The sequence below is a fragment of the Rhipicephalus sanguineus genome, unplaced genomic scaffold (assembly GCF_013339695.2).
Source record: "Rhipicephalus sanguineus isolate Rsan-2018 unplaced genomic scaffold, BIME_Rsan_1.4 Seq390, whole genome shotgun sequence".
Lineage (NCBI taxonomy): Eukaryota > Metazoa > Arthropoda > Arachnida > Ixodida > Ixodidae > Rhipicephalus > Rhipicephalus sanguineus.
The window spans coordinates 31,181-49,876 of record NW_023615156.1 but is presented as its reverse complement, the minus strand read 5'-3'; the positions used below and the strand labels follow the sequence as shown (position 1 = coordinate 49,876).

General features: G+C 46.4%; 1 protein-coding gene across 1 annotated transcript; it reads right to left on the bottom strand.

Annotated features, from left to right (window-relative positions):
- Positions 1–849: 849 nt before the first annotated feature.
- Positions 850–17,433, bottom strand: LOC119377187 (SWI/SNF-related matrix-associated actin-dependent regulator of chromatin subfamily D member 1). Its single transcript, XM_037646769.2, has 4 exons — positions 17,343–17,433; positions 12,385–12,465; positions 4,497–4,619; positions 850–1,014 (listed from the first exon to the last, which is right to left on the bottom strand). Exons 2-4 carry the CDS (start codon positions 12,442–12,444, stop codon positions 859–861), a joined length of 339 nt encoding a protein of 112 aa, XP_037502697.1. The 5' UTR covers positions 12,445–12,465; positions 17,343–17,433; the 3' UTR covers positions 850–858.
- Positions 17,434–18,696: the final 1,263 nt, after the last annotated feature.

Sequence of the window (18,696 nt, the reverse complement as noted above, 5' to 3'; positions counted from 1 at the left end):
ATTGCGAAAGCCTCGTAGACTTCACGTGCTGTCTGGTCCTTGCATGTGCGCAGCACACGGGTCTCCTTAAAACGAGGTTGGCAGCCACACTTAGCACAGTGAATGGCCAAATTGCTGCCGCTTCTTGCCTTGAGGTTGTTGGCGTGTTTGCGCAGACGGTCGTTTAGGCAACGGCCCGTCTGCCCGATATAGGCACCCCCACACGAGGTCGGGATCTCGTACACTACTTCACACCTGCAAGGGACATAGTTAGTTGCGTGCTTTTTTACACAACCCTTGGTGACTTGCTTGTTCTCATTCGCCTTCTTGCAAAGGGAGCTCAGTTTGTTGGGGGCCGACAATACTACATGGACCCCCGCTCGCCCAGCGGCCTTCTTGATGCGGTGGGACACACTGTCAATACGGGATAACCACAGTCTTAGACTTCTGAAGGCTCCTGTAGACTTCTGAAGGCACCTGTAATATACCAGTTTTGGTATATTACAGGTGATGAAGACGACCAGGAGAGTGCCCAGACGTAGGAGGCTAGATAGATAGATATGTAGATGGAAACGGCCAAAGCGCCTGAGGTTTGCTAAGAAATGCTTTGCATTTAATAATACTGCCACTGCTGCTAAGGCGTCATTTTCTTCACACTTTCCTCCCTGTGTGCTGGCTGGGCCTATGGCTGAGCACCCCCCACTAAGGGCTGCTTAAACCAGCAGCGTACATATGCCCAGTGTTTCCTGAGCAGAAACTAGAATGGCCTGCACTTAATAGTAGTAAAATGCCGTTTTGGCACGGGCTGTTTGGGCAGCACCTGCACCCCTGGATCAACTCACACAAGATGTCTCTTGAGCCATGCAGTCGTTTATTGAACTAGGCATTGCGGATGCCCAGTGCCTGCTCCAGCTCGGCTCGGCGCTGCTGCACCTTGCCATAGAAGTAGCGGCACACTGCCTCCTGGGCCCAGCGCTGGTAGTAGAAGTCTGCACGGCGCTCTTCTTCGGGGCTGCCCACCACGTCCGTCATGGTCTGCACACAAGACAATCATTAATCTTGAATGCCTCAGGGGTTTTTGCAAAGAGTACTTTCGATGCGTTATTCTGTATCATACGCAGCTATCTGGGCAGTGTCAAAAGCCCAGATGGGATCACACATTTCACAATGAGCCCTCCAGTAAGTAAGAATCGCTGGACAAAAATGCCTCTGCTTATAAACCATGAGCGCACAACATAAGGAAATCAATGTGATGCGAGGCCTGGCTGTCAGTTGAAGAAAATGTAGCTTAATTTCAGCGCTTTTATGGGTGGAATCGTGATAAATTTACATACACTATTAGAGGCAAGATGAAAGGTTATCAGTGCTATGGCAGATAGTTAGCCAATGTTATGTTTTACTTTAGGTTAACTACATGTATGTTTTACTGTAGCTTAACTGTTCGGATTTTCCTGCCGTAATATTTTATAGTGGCAAAATTGTTTAATTTAGCCACACTCTATTCTGCTGTCCGTATTTACGCACATGTGCATACCACGAAGAATTTGAGTCAGCTTGACCAAGTAGTTTTACTTGCAAAACTTTTTGAACACAGTAAGAAAACATTGCCAATTTGTTGTCAAGGCTGCTGTGGATGTGCGATCCAAATACAGTATTATGGCATTGCAATGCAGGGATGGAAGTGGTGTGGACTGCTTTGGAGCAGGAAATGCACACTATGGAGCAGATGGAGTGTGTCTTGGAGAAGCTTAGTACAGCTCGACATTATCAAAATACATGTACAATGAGACAAATAAACGAAAAACTGTACTCTATTCAATAGTGTTGTATTAGCAACCAAAACAAAATGCATTTGTGCTGAAATATCCCAACGTCTTGTATTTCTCAATAGTGAAAGCTATTTTGCACTACCTAGTCTAAATTTAAGCCTTAATTTTAACGGTGATACTGAAGAGACCAAACAAAGCAAAATCATTGTTGCATTTCAAACGCCAGTGTGCCCTGATGCTGCAGGATTCGAAAATCAGCACAGCTCCGAGGCAGAGGGCTTTAGATAAACACCCCTTCCATGCTTCATTGCATTCTTATAGTGTGCTTCTGGAAGACTGCACAGCTGTGCTACCATGCCACGAACCACACAGACTAGCACTGCACAGCGTGCAGAAACCGTCGAGTGTATTTCAGTGTTGGCCGACACCAGAAAGAAATGAGGTCTCAGTTGCCATCCATTCTGTTCAGCACATAAAGCAGCCCAATAAACATGCACTGTGCACGGTGGCTGACTGTGGATCTGATTGGATTCCTCTGTAGATGTAAAATATCACATTTTATATCTACCCAGGACCTGTGTAAACAGACATTTCGTAGTTTAAACGCGAGACTGTTAAGCAAATACAGCATCGGCCGCATTGACTTGACTAATGCAAAGAATAAAAATCAGGAACCTGGCAGGAATCAAACCCAGGCATTCTGCGTGGCAGTCAAGTGTACTCTACCACAGAGCCATGCCAGGTTTTGAAGCTGCTTTGGAAAAAGATCCTATGCATGCATCATTTCAGTGCAACATGAATTGTGGTTGCAGTGCTGGCTATCTAACTTTATAACAGGGTAATAAACATTACATATGTACTTATATCATACAGGCGTCATGTTTGGTTAATGTCGATTGTGGTTCCAGTGCTATCTCTGCTTTAATAACATTCTGATAAACATTACATATGTACTCCTATGGCTAAGCAAACTATAGCCTATTTAAGCGTTGCACAACCCCAGAGGAATACGGCAACAAAAGTTATGTATGACATTCACATCATCGCACCGTAGCGTGCACTTTGTTTCGTTAAAACTGACGTCTGTGCTCTAACGTGATTGCTGATGTCACGTCAGACCATTAGCTGCCCTTACAACGCCAGTGTAGTCGACGTGCCTGGTAAGCCCAGGATGTGCATGCAACTACTCCATATACAAAAACACGTTGCTCCAGCTCGTAATGCTTGACTCAAAGCCAAAAAGATGCAGCATAGACAGCTACTGCCCAACTGCTTTACATGAAACAGACTCCCACAATGCGTGGGATCTGCTGAATTTTTTTCCCTATGACTTTTTATTCATCTTACTGCACACTTCACCGAATAGCCAGAAACCTCTGAAATTTTGTAAAAATGGCTACAAGCTCTGTCACAGTGTGAAACTTAAGTTTTAAATTCCCCAAGTATCCAACAACAGTGATGGTTGTCGGAAGATTCCCAATGCAGGCATCTTCGTAACTACTTCAATCCTGGGCTGAAAGGAACGGCAGCTTTCACCTCTCAGTCTGCTGCAAGAATCCAATATTCACTGCTGGACTTGGTGCTGAAAACGGCAACCTGCATCTTTCGGCATGTCGGAACCAACGATGTATCGCAAATATCTGCCGAAGAGGCCTTCAAGCAATGTTGAACCCTTTCGGACACCATCCCCTACGTCTGCCCAAACATCAAGACAGTATACGCCACACTTATTCTGCCCCGAGACCAGGGTGGAACGAACTGCAGATTTGTCGAGAGGCCACTGCACCCAAACTTCGAAGCTCGTCGCAAGCCCCAACACTACTTATGGGGCCCGACATCGGACCGACCAGCACAGCAGTCACTGCACCGGCCTCCTCAACAGCTACAAAGGTCCCGGAATCAGTGCCCACAGTTTCACTGGAACCACGCTACGGTCTAAGAAGGACTTTTGCAGCCGTCGTGCCCCCAAGAACTGACTGGACAAGGTCCAAACAGTAACCTGTGTATTCATAACGTCCCTGCAGTGTCGCAAATTCAAGGCCAGAAAAACAGATGAAAAGCAAATCAGATACCAGCACGCTAATTGTGCATGTAATGTTATTACGGTTGCATATTCACGTTCAACCATCCAACATGCCACCAGACCTTAATCTAAGTGGGCAAAATGCTTTCACCGAGCATCTAGACTGCTTTTATACATTGTTGTTGAGCATGACAGTTCCCAAATACCTGCTTAGCGAGGAACGAAAATTCACTGATCAAAATGCTTGACAGCCTCTGAAACTAGCCTTTTAGGATTGTTCACAAAAACAAAGACTGCCAAAGAACATCAACGAAACGGAAAAGCTATTTCAGGGCAGAATTACTTTGTCTACTGAAACAGTCAACTCCTGAATTTCGATCTCATCCGATCCACGAAAGGGTTCCTGATCAAAGCACCTCACAACTCAAAACAGTGCAATATAGTAAATCTCTCGGACATCTCACTCACTGATGATGAACGTCGTGTATTATCGAAACGCTTGAGTTTCTGTCCCACAACCGGCAGAGTAGACAAATTTCAGCTTTACAAGGATCTAGAGCACTTGGCCCAGACGCTGAGGTTAAACGAATACTACCACTATGGTGCCACATGGCTATGCCTTTGTGGCTGCCACTGAACATCTCGTTGAATTTAGTGACTTAACTGTAAATTTTTTTGTGTTCACACAGGTTGGCACAACTCAAAGCAAACACAACCAGCCAGACCTTCAAGTCTCGCATCTGAGAGACCAGCCATTTACTGATGAACTGCTGGGGATCTTTTGCGAAGCTCAGGAAGAACTCTCGGTTGGTCTTGAGCTGGTTGATGGTCTCAACAGTCTCGTGGATCTGCAAGACAGGAAACAAATTCCTGTATTTTGTAGGCAGATGCCAATATTCAAGCACTTCGAATATTTGAACGAATATTACAGTATTCAAATTCACTTCGACAAAAATTCAAATTATTCAAAATTTCCAAGTATTCGAAATGAACAAAAAGGCGTATATTAGGTTGCATGCAACCCCCATGTAAAGGTGGTTTCACTGCAGCGTAGGAGTGCTATGCCGTGAAAACACCTGTCCAGAAAAATCCACCCCGCCTCAAAGCTTCATTTCAAGGTTAAATGAAGATAGAGCAGAACCACGTTGTTACGTTCCTCGCTGCTGCGTTTTCCTATCTGTTACGTCTTTTTCCGCCGGTCCCGGCACAGCTGCCATAGGATCCAATGTATTGAAAACTCCGCCGTTAAGTCGCAACTGCGGGACCGTTCCCGTTCGATACTTTGCAACGTGCACTCCCAGCCGGCCGAGCGACCACGGAGGGGAGCAGCCCTGTTAACTTTTCACATAGGGTGGCATGGCTTGAACGTAAGATTAGCCACGTGAGTGGTGCAAGCAACATGCATAACGCCCTTTCGGTTGCCACGAACAAAAGCACAGCCTTCGAGATTCGTCTATGACGTAATTGTTTTTGGAATTGTTGGTAGCACTCGTGAAAGTAATGCCTTCGAGACTGGCATTCGTTTCCACAGTGAACTCATCATCATTGCTATTTGTCGGAGCAGTTCACAGTTGGTGGGACTTGTTGCACTGGTTGTGTTGCATGTGTTTTGTTCTTTCACACCCACAACTGTTGGTGCCCAAAGGATTGCATCGCACACGTTGATTACATTTCTGCAAACGATGCCGTTCTCAGCTCGACTAGAGCGTGGCTGGGTGTGCTACGCGTGCAGGGGTTCTTTTCTTTGAAGATCGCTTTCGGCAGTAGCTTCAATTTCGCGAGGCGTTCGGCCATCTACTACGAGCCATAGTAGTCCGACACTAAGCCAACAGTGCTACATTATTGCTCGAAGACGCCAAAAGTGATTGATTGCCAGGTGTCGGCCGTGGCGGCACTAGATTTATTAAAAGGATATGACACTGCAGGCGCTCTAAAAACTTTTCAAGCTGATTGGGCACGAGTAGACGCACTAGGCAACGTTGCACGGGTTTTTCAAGCCTAAGCATTGAAATAAAATTCTTTACCACTAATACTTTTTCATTTTTCCTGTTTCTCTGCTGTTGCGTTTCCCAGCACTTACCTTTATTTCCTACGGTTCCTTCAAAAACGTATCAGCGGAGTTCTACTGTATCACCTTCACATCGATGAACTATTTTTTAAGTTTAAAAGCTTGTTATACGGGGCTCATATGTGCTAAGTATGGTAAGTAAGGAGCTCGCATCGCGCTGGCGACGAGAGCGGCAGGGACCCACATCTGGAGGCAGCGGCACGAAATGCCCGGGGGGTGGCCGTAGACCTTGGGAGCTCTCCGGACTATCAGCGGCCTCATCACAGCAGCTCCCGGTGCACCAGCAACATTTCACCTTCATGGCAGAACGGCTGCGACCCACACTACAGTCTCCGGGGCACCACGTTGTCAGTTTGGCCAGGTGTCACTTAGAAGCAAGGGCCAAGGATACAGCTAGGCCTAATCCCTCAACCTCGGCTTCGATCTTGACGACGACAGGGAAACTGGCAATGGAGACAAGCAGCCCATCAGGTGGCTACTGAGCGTTGATGACCGTAGGACCTCTACGAGAACGTCAACGACAAGCGACGTGACGGCAAATCTACTTTGGTACCGAGCCGCAGTATGAACAGTCAAGACGTTCGATTAGACCGGCGGCTGCAAGGCCATGTTGGTTAGGTGGACTTAGGGCAGAGACCTGCGCCCGACTTATAGTAGGGGATGATGGCTGTTACATAATAAAGTTAGCTTATTGTGTGTAAATAGCTAATTTTTTTGCATGAATTTTTCGATTGTGTGGATTTTCAAGTGTTGGCTTGTTTTGCAGTGTTATTGGAGATACAGTTGCTTGTTGTGCCAGTGTTGCCTACCGCGTCTTTCGATTCAATCCCTTGCAAGCGCTCCTGAGATCTGCGACATTCACTGCATGTGAAATGCAAATGCAGCTTTCGCACTTATTTGTGGCTTTTAAGAAGTTGCTCGGCTGTGTGGCACACGGATGTTCAAATCCTCAAGGTCAATACAGTAGAACCCCGCTGATACGTTTTTGAAGGGACCGTAGGAAATAAACGTAAAAGACGGGAAACGTAAGAGCCGAAAAACAGGAAAAACGGCAAAATATTTAGTGGTACAGAATTTTATTTCAATTCTTACGAGCAGCACGAAAATTGGCGCGCTCAGCCGCGATCTAGTCGATGGATAGAAACGCGGAGCTTAGGACGGCCTTATCCACAGAAATGTAATCAACGTATGTGATTTTTTTAACACCAACAGCTGTAGGCATGAAAAAACTAAGCACACGCAATCACGACCGGTGCGGTGAGTCCGACCGCGAACCGCACGCACGACCATGCGAGCTCCAACCAGCTCGAACTCCTCCCGTTCTCCGACAAATAACGATGATGATGAGTCTACGCCAACGCGATGGCAGAAGTGAATGCCTATCTCGAAGGCCTTGCTTTCGCAAGCAACTACGTCATACACGCCATGTTTGTGCAATGCAAATCTCAGAGGCTATGCTTTTGTCAATAGTAAATGCCAATCTCGAAGGCCTTGCTTTCGCGAGCAGTTACGTCATAGACGCCATATTTGCAATTTGAATCTCGAAGGCCATGCTTTTGTTTGCATCAATTGAAAGATTCTGTTGCTTGCGCCTCTCATGCGGCTAATATTACGGTCAAACGAGGCCAAGCTGCGTGAAAATGCGCCATGGCCGCTCTCTTTGGTAGTCACTCGGTCGGCTCCGGGCGCACTTCGCGACGTATCATACGGGAACGGTCCGACAGTTACGACGTAACAGCGGGGTTCCCAATACATTGTATCCTATGGGAGCTATGCCGGGACCGGCGGAAACCGACGTAACAGCCGGGAAAACGCAGCAGTGAGGAACGTAACAGCGGGGTTCTACTGTATTTAGAAGGCCAGTTATTCTCATCGTGAAATTCTGTTAGCAGTTATCTGACAATATTCTCAAGGTCCTTAGCCAAAAAGGACATGAGCAGCTTATCAAATATGGTTGGAGTGTCACTGCAATAGCAAGTGCAAACATGTGCTTTGCAGCCACTAGTGAGCCACCACAGCAAAATATTCTGAAAAGAAGCACACTTTGGAAGGTCCTTGCTTCTGGCCACGTCAGGCCAGAGGAGCAGAACTATCTCCTGCCGCAGAGAGGGCAAAAATCGAGGCCTAACACCATGGCACATGAGCACTGCTGCTCGCCACATGTGAAAGCTTGCGCCACCTGACTCTTATAGTCAACAATTCATTCACCTGTGGTGATGAATGATATGAATAACGCAATGTAACAACCTTCAACGTCCACAAGATTCCTGCATCCATCAAGTCTGAAGACTGCAACGGCACTGAATGTGGTTCATTTGGATGCAATTCCGAGATCGTCTGGCATGCTTGCGCTCTGTTTTGCACTTTGTTGGTGGCTTCGTAGTGCCGACTTCTCCATGGCAGTGATGTGAAAACGCTCACAGCAAACATTGCATTTTGCCTAGTGCAAGTTTGACACATCTGCTACAAACCACTCTCGGTACAGTAGAACCCATTTACGGGGGTGGAAGCAGCTTTGGAGCGGTAAAAGGGGAGTGTTGGAGCAGCTTTGGAGCACCAAAAGGTGTGTTTTGGAGCAATGCAATTTAGTTTTGGAGCACATTTCTAGGGCAAAACATCATTGTTAATTGAAATTTATATTTCTGGTAAACACAAAAACTTCAAATGGTTTTTACTAAACATCGGGTATTGATGAACCAACCATACTTGCCACAAATTAATATGTTTCCATGATTAAAGCATCACAGCTTGCGCAGCAGTAACTAAGATAGAACAAGAGATAAGCAAAGCTTTGGATAGCTACATTAGGCTACCGTAAAATTTCCAGCAAGCGCCATTTCAAATGAATTTCACTGCTAATTTCACATTTTCACGCCGTTCCGGAAGAGCGCAGCCCCCTTCCCCCGCCTTTTCTTCGTACCAGACTATGTAGCGTCAACGCAAGAGTAGCCTCCTTGAATCCCATCCAATCCTGCTTAGCAGCCCAATCTCTAAGCACCTGCAATTTGTTGTAAAAATTTGATTCTTTCTTCTCCTGAATAATGATCGCACCCCACAGGAATACAGATCTCGAAGGCCAGCAAAAGCATGGCCTTCGAGATTTGTATTGCAAGATCATAACTATTACGATTAGGTGCGAGGAAGCCAGCGAAACTCATAATCAAGGATGAAGAAGAAGGCACATTCAAGCACACACCATCGCCGGACTTACAACCAATTTATTGACGCATCCTTTATGCACCTCATTCCGCGCACACTACAACATGAAGCCTATCATCCACCCGCTAATCAGTCACACCCTGAAAGAAACAGCCACTCTTTTTCTGTGATATGCACAGAAGGTTCGCTAATACACACGTGTCCAGTCTTTTTGATATGGTACGCCTCAAGCAGTTCGCGTTCAAGCTTTGATTTTCCCCTGCGTAGAATGCAGGTCTGGCGATACAAAGGCTCCCAACCGTTACAATCCTTCACATGCACCGCTAAGTTGCTCCCTGTGCCCGAACGTACACAGTAGGCATGCTCTTTGAGGAATGGGCCCTAAGGGAAGCACTTCAGGATTTATGTGCCGTCAAGGTGTATAGATTTGTTGACAATCTTTTAGTCTTTTTGAACCTTTTACCTAATGACCAGCTATCTCATGTGGCAGATGAAATTTTAGATGTTTTTAGAGCCTGCTCAAAGAAATTGGCATTCACTAATGAGGTCCCAACTGACAAGACCATTAGGTTTCTAGATTTAGAAATATCCTTTTTACATGATGGACACGTATGTTGGAAGTACGCCCCGAGGTCTAAAAAGGCGCTGCTTCCCTTCGAATGCACACACTCCAAACTGGTGAAAAGGAGCATTGCAAACCTGTGCTTTAGGAATGCCCTGAGCAAAAGCTGTCAGCACGTCATGCACAAAAGCCCGATGGAGCAGGTGGATCGACTTAAGGCATCTGGATTTCCGTCGACATTTTTGGTGTCGGTTGGTGAGACATTGGCCAGAAAAATAAGGAAACCACATGCCCGGCCAATAGAAGAGACAAGAAACATTGAGGTGATGCCGTATTTTCACAGGACGTGTCACGGGCTAAAACGAGTATCGCAAAAGTTTGGTGTGAACATAGTGTTCTCAGCCCCACGCAAGCTTTCTGGTCTTTGCGCCCGTATCTCAGCTGTGGCGAGCACAATTCTGCCTGCAAAACCAGTCTCCGAACTGTGTTCACGAAGTGAAGCGTGGGGCTAGTGTATTCCATTCCCACGACTTGTGGGCACGTTTATATCGGGCAGACCGGGAAGTGCATAAATGAACACCTCAAAGACAATCCCTATTGTGTACGTTCGGGCACAGGGAGCAACTTAGCGGTGCATGTGAAGGATTGTAACGGTTGGGAGCCTTTGTATCGCCAGACCTGCATTCTACACAGGGGAAAATCAAAGCTTGAACGCAAACTGCTTGAGGCGTACCATATCAAAAAGACTGGACACGTGTGTATTAGCGAACCTTCTGTGCATATCACAGAAAAAGAGTGGCTGTTTCTTTCAGGGTGTGACTGATTAGCGGGTGGATGATAGGCTTCATGTTGTAGTGTGCGCGGAATGAGGTGCATAAAGGATGCGTCAATAAATTGGTTGTAAGTCCGGCGATGGTGTGTGCTTGAGTGTGCCTTCTTCTTCGTCCTTGATTATGAGTTTCGCTAGTTTCCTCGCACCTAAACATGAACCAACCGGCCCAGCTTTTCACGCTTCTGAAGAACTATGACGATGTAGTCAGCTAATGTAAGACCTTCGAGACCGGTGTTTGTTGCTTAGCGTTGCTGCGTTGGCACATCATCGGAGGTGCTTCCGTGCCATTGCATTTGTTGTGGTTGAGGGCCGTTGTTATGCATCGTGCCACGAAGGAAAGCGGGAAGACTCGCAAGGAAGTCCGCATGCATCTTTTTTTTTCTTTTTCGGAGCAAAATTTGTCGCCGCCATCTTGAATTTAAGTGCCGTTCCGGGAATCCGCTCCCTGCTTCCCTCCACTTTGCCGGTATTTTGGCTTGTTGGTGGGGGGGGGGGGGGGGATGACGCTCTGAATTTTACAGTACACCTCACACAAATGAAAAACATTCATGTTTTGCAGCTGACATGAACAACAACATAAGAGTGACAAGATTTAAGCTAATAAAGGTTACCTTTATTCTAAACACAATGAGACTCGACAAAAATAAGTTCCCACGAAACACAAAACCCCTATAAAACTTCTTTAAAACGTTTAAAACCTCTATAAACCTCTATAAAATGTTCTATGGAGGTTTCGTATTCCGTGGGTTTAAAAAGCTAATGCTCTCGTTCTGAAAGCCCCACAGCCGAGGTGAGGACCCAGAGGAAAACAGAGATAAGCAATGCACTGCGTAGCTAAACCCAACTACACTTCCAAGAATTTTTTTTTATGTTCATATTAACGAAACACCAGCTGAAATGTACAAATGAGAAGACGAGAGAACTGAAATCTTCACAAAATTCCGTCACCGCCGGTGTGACAGTGGAAAAGTGACTGAGCAGCTACTTTCCAGTAGCTAGCTCTCTGCTGCCCTTTACCGTTCGCTAGCTTTTTCGTGCCGTAACGAATGTCAGGGAGAGTGCGCCAGGTTGATACGAGCTCGCTCGGGCGCGCCACGCCAAAGATGACAGCGGCACGTGAAGGCACCAAAGGCTGCCTGGGGGCAGTTTTGGCGCAATAATGCGTTTTGGAGTAGACTGGCGCAGCGTGGCGCAAATGGCGCAGCACATCCACCCCTGCGTTTATAATGAACTCAAAAGTGCTGTGAAAAGTGGTCGTTATATCAGAAGTTCGTTGCATGTGGACTTGCCCTTCAAAATGGGCACTTAGTGACCAAGCCGTTTTCTTTCTGTGCATTTTTATTAAGAAGTGTTAACAACGCTATGGAGACAAGTTAAGCCTTTTCGCGCTGGGAAGGCCACAGTGGCTGCCTTTCGATGGAGGCGAAAATGTTTGAGGCCCGTGTACTTAGATTTAGGTGCACGTTAAAGAACCCCAGGTGGTCGAAATTTCCGGAGCCCTCCACTACGGCATCTCTCACAATCATATCCTGCTTTTGGGATGTTAACCCCCAGACATTATTATTATCGCATTGGGAAGAGACGCCCACTGCGTGTTCATGAGTGAATACAAAAAAGGCAGCAGCCATGTCTCCTCTCAGCTGGAAGTAACACAGGAACAGGAAATGCCGGACAAGCCAATACCATTGTGGCCAGATGTTCGCACACATCCGCTAGGCCTTGACTTTGTACGAAATGTAAGCCACATTTTCAACAATCTTGCACGAAAATGAAGGAAAAATTAAACTTTAAAATACGATCACTGGATGTTTACGAAAAATAAAAATTTAAGACATTCAAGGATATTTATGGGCTAGCAAAAATTCGAGGACTTGCAAAGCCTCGAAAATGAACGTTTCAAATTCAACGGTTTTCAAGGATACCAAGGATATGCACGAACCCTGCCACTCATACTGTTCACAATGGTACATAATGGTATCGCTTGCGACGCACCTTGTTGTCCAGACCCTGAATCTCCTGCTGATTGGCCGTAGATAGGATGAAGCTATTCATCTGTGCCTTGAGTGGGTCATCCTGCAAGCAGGAACCACAATGTTGAAGAATACAGCATGTTTGAATGATGAATACAGCGCACTGTCACAGTGTTGCAAAGGTCTAAAAGAAGGAATCAATTCACCTGTTGTTCATCTGGTGTAACGACAGAACCAAAGGGCAAAATTTGTTACCTGCTTTGTAATGTCCAGCCACATTCAAGTGCTGCATTTCTGCTGAGAAATGAGCCAAAAATCTGAGTGACAGTTTCCATTCTTTTTTTTTGGCTTAAACCGGCAGCGTCATAGTAACGGAACAAACAAAATAGAGACAGCCTAGATACATTGAAACTTGCCTTGTTCACTGACACTGCACTTTGAGCTAGAGTTGCAGCTCCACTGACCAGAGAAAACAAGGGCAAAATTTAAAAGAAAAAAGAAAACGTTAGAATCTGGGGTTGTATGTGCCAAAACCCCCAAAAGCACGATACACTGGGAAAAGCTGGATTAACAGTGGGGCTCTTTAGTGTTCACCCATCTAAGCACAGGGATGCTGTTTCATTTCACCCTCTCATAATGCAGCCCCCGTGGCCAGGAATGAAACAACTGACATGCCACTGTGGCGGGTACAAAAGCGTTTTTTTTTTTAACGCGGTGCTACCACTTAAAAAAACAAGAAAACAACGAAAATGTTCCCCGTTCAAATTCAGCCTACACTATCACAGACACAAGCCCGACTCTCTAGCATAGTCATTCACTTCCTGGCAGATAGGTATTTTTTGTGTAGTAACCAGAGATTTTCTGCTAATAGCTTACAAGTGTATTGTTTTCAACACAAATATATAGTGAAATAAACAATTACTAGGAAAAAATGAGCTTGTCTTAATTATCTGGCATTTGATTCGATATTCAAAGCTGCAGATTGGAAATTCAACTTGTGCTCCCATGATTTCTTCTTATGTAAGGGGAGTCGACTTACTAAGTCTATTGTCACGTGGTTGTGACGGTGAAGAACTCAAACAGGTCAAGATGAGAGATGTTACCGAGCAAACTTGTGCCCAGAAAGAAAGAAGTGTCACTCTCAGTGCAACAATAATATCGACCACAATCGTCTTTCGTCCAATCGTCCGTGAAACGTGTCGGCTTTTACACGTGCCTGATTGAACATTCCAGCACTGATGCTAGCCTTAGTTCGAGAGGAAACTCAACTACTGGCATCCTGTGTGCAATCTGATGAGCATCTTCTACAACAATCGGGAAGCTTCCCGTACATTCTAGTGCATACTGTGCTGAGCTTCAGTAAGATGTGTAACAGTATCACACAACCAAGTGGACGTGGCAGTATTGTGTAGATACAGTACATGCTCAAATAAGAATGCCACCAAAAAGCTGCATAAAAGCTACTGTGGCGCTAGTCTAAGAACATTTAAATCCTCTGTCACGGACTGCCATTTTTGTGACCCGGCGTCACGGCTAATTAACGGGCGCCGCTCTTCCCCGCTGACCGGCAGGAACCGCGTACTCTTGAAAAGAGCCGGGAAGTGCTGAATGGGGTGTCCTTCTTCGAACGTCGCCGCGGACGATTGATCCTTTGTACCTACGGCGGCGGCGGCAGGATCTTGCAAAGGCCGCGAGGTACTCCGAACAAGCTTTTGACTTTAAGACGCGCCGGCTGAGAGCCAAGCAAACTGACCGTTCCCACGGGAAAAACTTCTGGTGGACAAGCCGTATGGCAGCACCCCAACAGATTGTCACTCTCGCTCAGTTGAGGACCCTCTCCTAATTAAAAGGGGGTGTGGTCAGTGTATTTTTAGGGCGGAGTTTCGAACAATGAAACGCGCATGATTGGACCCAGGTAGAGGTCCCTTGTTCCCCCAGGAAAAGGATGAGGGGACACGAGGATGATTTAAGCGCAGGATTTGGCCCTGCTAAGCAGTCTAGTCGCTTACCAAGATGGTGTATAAGCAGATCAACAAGTATCCCTTCTAGAAGTTTTTAGTGTGGCTCTGTATCGGCTGGCCACCTAAACTTAGCCATTCGTTTAGTTGTGACGAGTAATTAACGTCCGCATCGTAGACATCGGGGCTTCCTCTCGGGTTAGCTCAACCTGCCCGAGATCGCCTTCAAGCACGAGCCTCCCGGAAACACCAGCGTTGCAACACCACCGACATCGCAGTCGTGCCAGAACTCTCTTCGACTTCTCGCTTCCGATAGTCGTGGACTCAACGCTGCCGGTCATCACACGTATGCCCTCACCTGTTTATATCTTCGAACTTTCGCATCAATAGTTTTAGCGTTTGTTAGTTCTCGTGTAGTTTGTAATACTTCTCTCTCGTAAGCTGATTTATTGATTTCATATGTATTTTGTTAATCGTATTAAGTGTTGATGTATTTTGTTAGTTCTAATAAGTGTTCTGCTACCGTTCCTTGTGCTGCAATATCACTAGAGTAAAGTTGTTTTGTTTTGTTTCCCACGTCTCTGATCTCTTCACTGTCTCTGCTTACGTACGGAACGAACTAACCTGCTGTCATTCCCGTCGCCCGACGCTGGGGGCAGCTTGTAACATCCTCAAATGCACCAGTGACACGTAAGCACATGATTATAATGAACTTTGGCATACTGGATGCAAGCAGCAAGCTCTGGCAAGACAGCACAAATGGCACAGTGGGCCACCAGTGGCGTGGCTTGTCTTATAGCGTGAGCCCGACCAGAGGCTACCAGTTCTACCAGGCTTCGCTAGAATCGGTTTTTAGGAGGCGTTGGCAAGACGGCATTTTTGCTTAAAGGGCTAGTAAACAATCCCGAGGTCCAAAAACTGTAATGAAGAGAAATATGCGCACTTTAGCGATGTGAACATGCTGCCGCAAGAATTTTGCGAGTACGTGCTATAATAAGGAAGTTACAGGGGTTAGAACATCCGTTTCAGCTGGTTTCAAATTTTCGCGTGGCCTCCCTTCTCTGCCACAGGGAGCCAAAGGCGTAGCCCATCGGCGTGACTCCGCCCAATTCGGCAACGTGACACGACGTCAGCAATTGACGTCATCGGCGAGCTCGGTCAGTCGCTATCCACTTCCGCTTGCTGCGGCCCCCGGTTGTTTATTGTTTACATTGTCGCACGTGCTCTGTAATTTTACGGACAGTTTTCGGCTCTTCGGTATTTTTCAAACTTTGTGACAGTTCACAATGCAGCAGGAATGCGTGCTTGCTTTCCGAGACGACGAAGTGGCGCGAGAGAAAAGAACCCCGCTTGCCGCGCGTGCAAACCCAAGCAAACGCGACCTGTCCGAGCTACCGGAGGTTCCCCCTCTCTCCGCTCGGTTTGCAGCCGACAAGTGAACAATGCTTCCTCTACGTGTTGCTCATGTCGAAGGCCAAGTGCGTGCAGGTGCTATGCAGTGCGAGGAATATACGCACGACAACCCGACAACTGCAGGGCCGAAACCGCATCGCCGCAGGGCCAAGAAACAAGGCGCAGTTTCGTAGTGGTGGGTGGGAACAGGAACTAACGTTAACTTGTTGAGGCCTGGTTTAGACCAATCGACGAGCTCAGTGGTACGCCGAGTCGCCCATGGGCAAGTATGTGTCACTGCACGTACGAGGGGGATTGGTCAGGCAAAGGAAAGAAGCGCGGCAATTGTTTTTTGAAACGGAGGGTCTGCGCGGCGCACAGCGCTGTAATATTCGGAAAGTGTGATCGCCGCGGTCTACTGTACGAATTGGCGAGCTTGTTTGGGGGGTGTAAAAAAAAGTGGGAGCCTGTTTACCGGAGCTTTAACTTTTTCTGTACCATGCCCATAGGGCATTGATAGCCCACTATCGATGGTTTGAATTGCCGCTTTCGAGACATTCGTGGACACGCTGCGTCATCTGTCGTGAAGGAGAACAACTATAGTTTTCTTCTTTATGTAGTTTCTTTTTTTCCCAAATGGCCTTGATTTTAAATGCACTCCCAAGTTACGCAATCATCTAATTGGAAAGCGAAAATGGCCGCCGCCAGATGCAGCACACGTGCTTCGAAAGATTGTTGATATCGGCATTCCGATGTGTTTGAGGCTAATTTTAGCAATTTACCGAGTCAGCGAGTCTGAGGATGCTGCCTTTTTGGTCGGACTTTGACTCTGAGAGCAACGATGATGTAAGCCAGCCCAGAACATCAGTCAGCTTCGCTTCCCGCTTCGAACCATCTGAGTTCGCGTTTCAGCACCAGCGTGCCAAGACAGAAACTCATAGAAACTGTAAGAAATGCAAGTGCGACTAGAAAACCAAGCAGAAAACGAGAGTATACTACAAGACATGCGATGCTACGGTATGCTTCACATCGAGGAACTGCTTTGCCACATGACACGCCAATCATAGTGCTTACATTAATATTTTTGTTGGGAAAGTCCTGTTCAATAAAAAAGTTTGAATTTTTCAGAGATGGTGCCTATTAGATGGCACTAGATTTTGTATATCTCATAACTTCTGTTATATTTTTTTCTTAGTAGATAGAAGCATCTGTTTACAAATTCTGTTCAATGTTGTCCGGCAATTTTGAATTTGGCAATTTATACAGCGTAAAATACACCCATTTTCCCCACGGTACGGAAAGAGTTAACTTGGGGGCCACATTTAGCTTGCGTCATACAGCCCGAATCCAACTAGAAGTGCAATAAGGTGTCTGAAATTTCGGTCGTCCCTATACATAAAGCCAAAGAGGCCAGTGGAGGTGCTGCACTGCTGCTAGAATAACAAAAGACGTCTGAATTATTTGTTGCCAATAATATCTCCAAGCGCAGCTGTAATGTTTGCTTGAGAAAAAAAAAAAATCTGGCACATGGGGTGTCCAATTCCTTAACCACGGCAAAACACATGATGACAAACACTGGACTTTGCCTAATGCGAAATAGGAAGCCTAGACCAGTTGCAAAAGCACTCACCACTTCAACGTCTATGTCATAGCATGCCGTCTTCTTGGTGTCCGGGCCTTCGACACTGGTTAAATGTAGAAGAAAGAGGCTTACAATTTGCAACAGTCATATTTCAGCAAAACAATGAACCCAGCAAGGATTGTTGTAGGCAGCTATGATATAATAAGAGGATGGCAACAGCAGCACTTCATGTACAAGATGTTCAAAGATGTCTGAACACTGTGTTACATATGTGTGGGAAATAACTAACTAAACATGGCACGCTCGATATGTGAAAGGCCCATTTTACACGAGGGATTCCTTAACGGTGTGGGTTGTGTTTGACGAAATTGTGAGGTTTGAGAGAGCCGCTCATGAAACATTGGACACAGTACACACCATAGGATAACGAACACACGAACGTTTATAAACAACTTTTAAAAAACGGTGAGCTCGCCAGCAGAATCTTACACTAACATGACTAATAACCCAGTACAATGCCAATGAAACACACTAAAACAACCTAACACACACAATGCACCGCAAAAGCGGCGTCGCCGACGTTGGACTCGCCACGGGAGTCCACAGGAACGAGCTGCCGGACCTGCCACGAGAGCCGACCGCCCACAAGCAATGCCAAGCCCCAAAAGAGGGAGTAAGCTCCCCTCCTCACGACTTTGCGTAACCTCACTCCTGCCACCTGGGAGCACAGCGCCATCTCTCGCTCGGCAGCAAGCAAGCCAACTACATTAAGGGGGGACGTGGCAATAGGAATGGCAAATTTGGTCAATATGTTCAATTTTTCAATTTATTTTTTTCTGCAATGCTGAGACCATGCTTTATGATCTGGGATCATCACTTGGCAGCGGCAGCGGCGACAAAGCACAGGGCCTCAAGCTTCTGCATTTCGCCTTTTGCAGCTGCTCACACTGCTGATAGCTGATCACCTGGTTAACATCCAGACAGAATTATCGCCCGGTTTTCGTGAAGACGGGGTTTTCCTGACATCACGACTGACGTCATCGGACTGCGGAAGCTGACCGCCAGGAGCAACCTGGGATAAATACAGCCCGCACATCTGGGATCATCACTTGGCAGCGGCAGCGGCGACAAAGCACAGGGCCTCAAGCTTCTGCATTTCGCCTTTTGCAGGTTGGAAACGTCTATTTACAATACGATTACTACGCTATTAATACTGCTGCTGCTGCTGCTGCCTTTTTGAAACTGCCTTTTTGAAAGTGTCTTTAAAAGTGTACTTTTTTTTTTTTTTTTTTTTTCCTATTGACTGCCTATGACCATGAGTCCTGACATTGTCAAGGAACTCAAAGATGTACGGTGCGAACTAAAAGAAATGCGGAATGCACTTGAGAGAGAATTCAGAAAA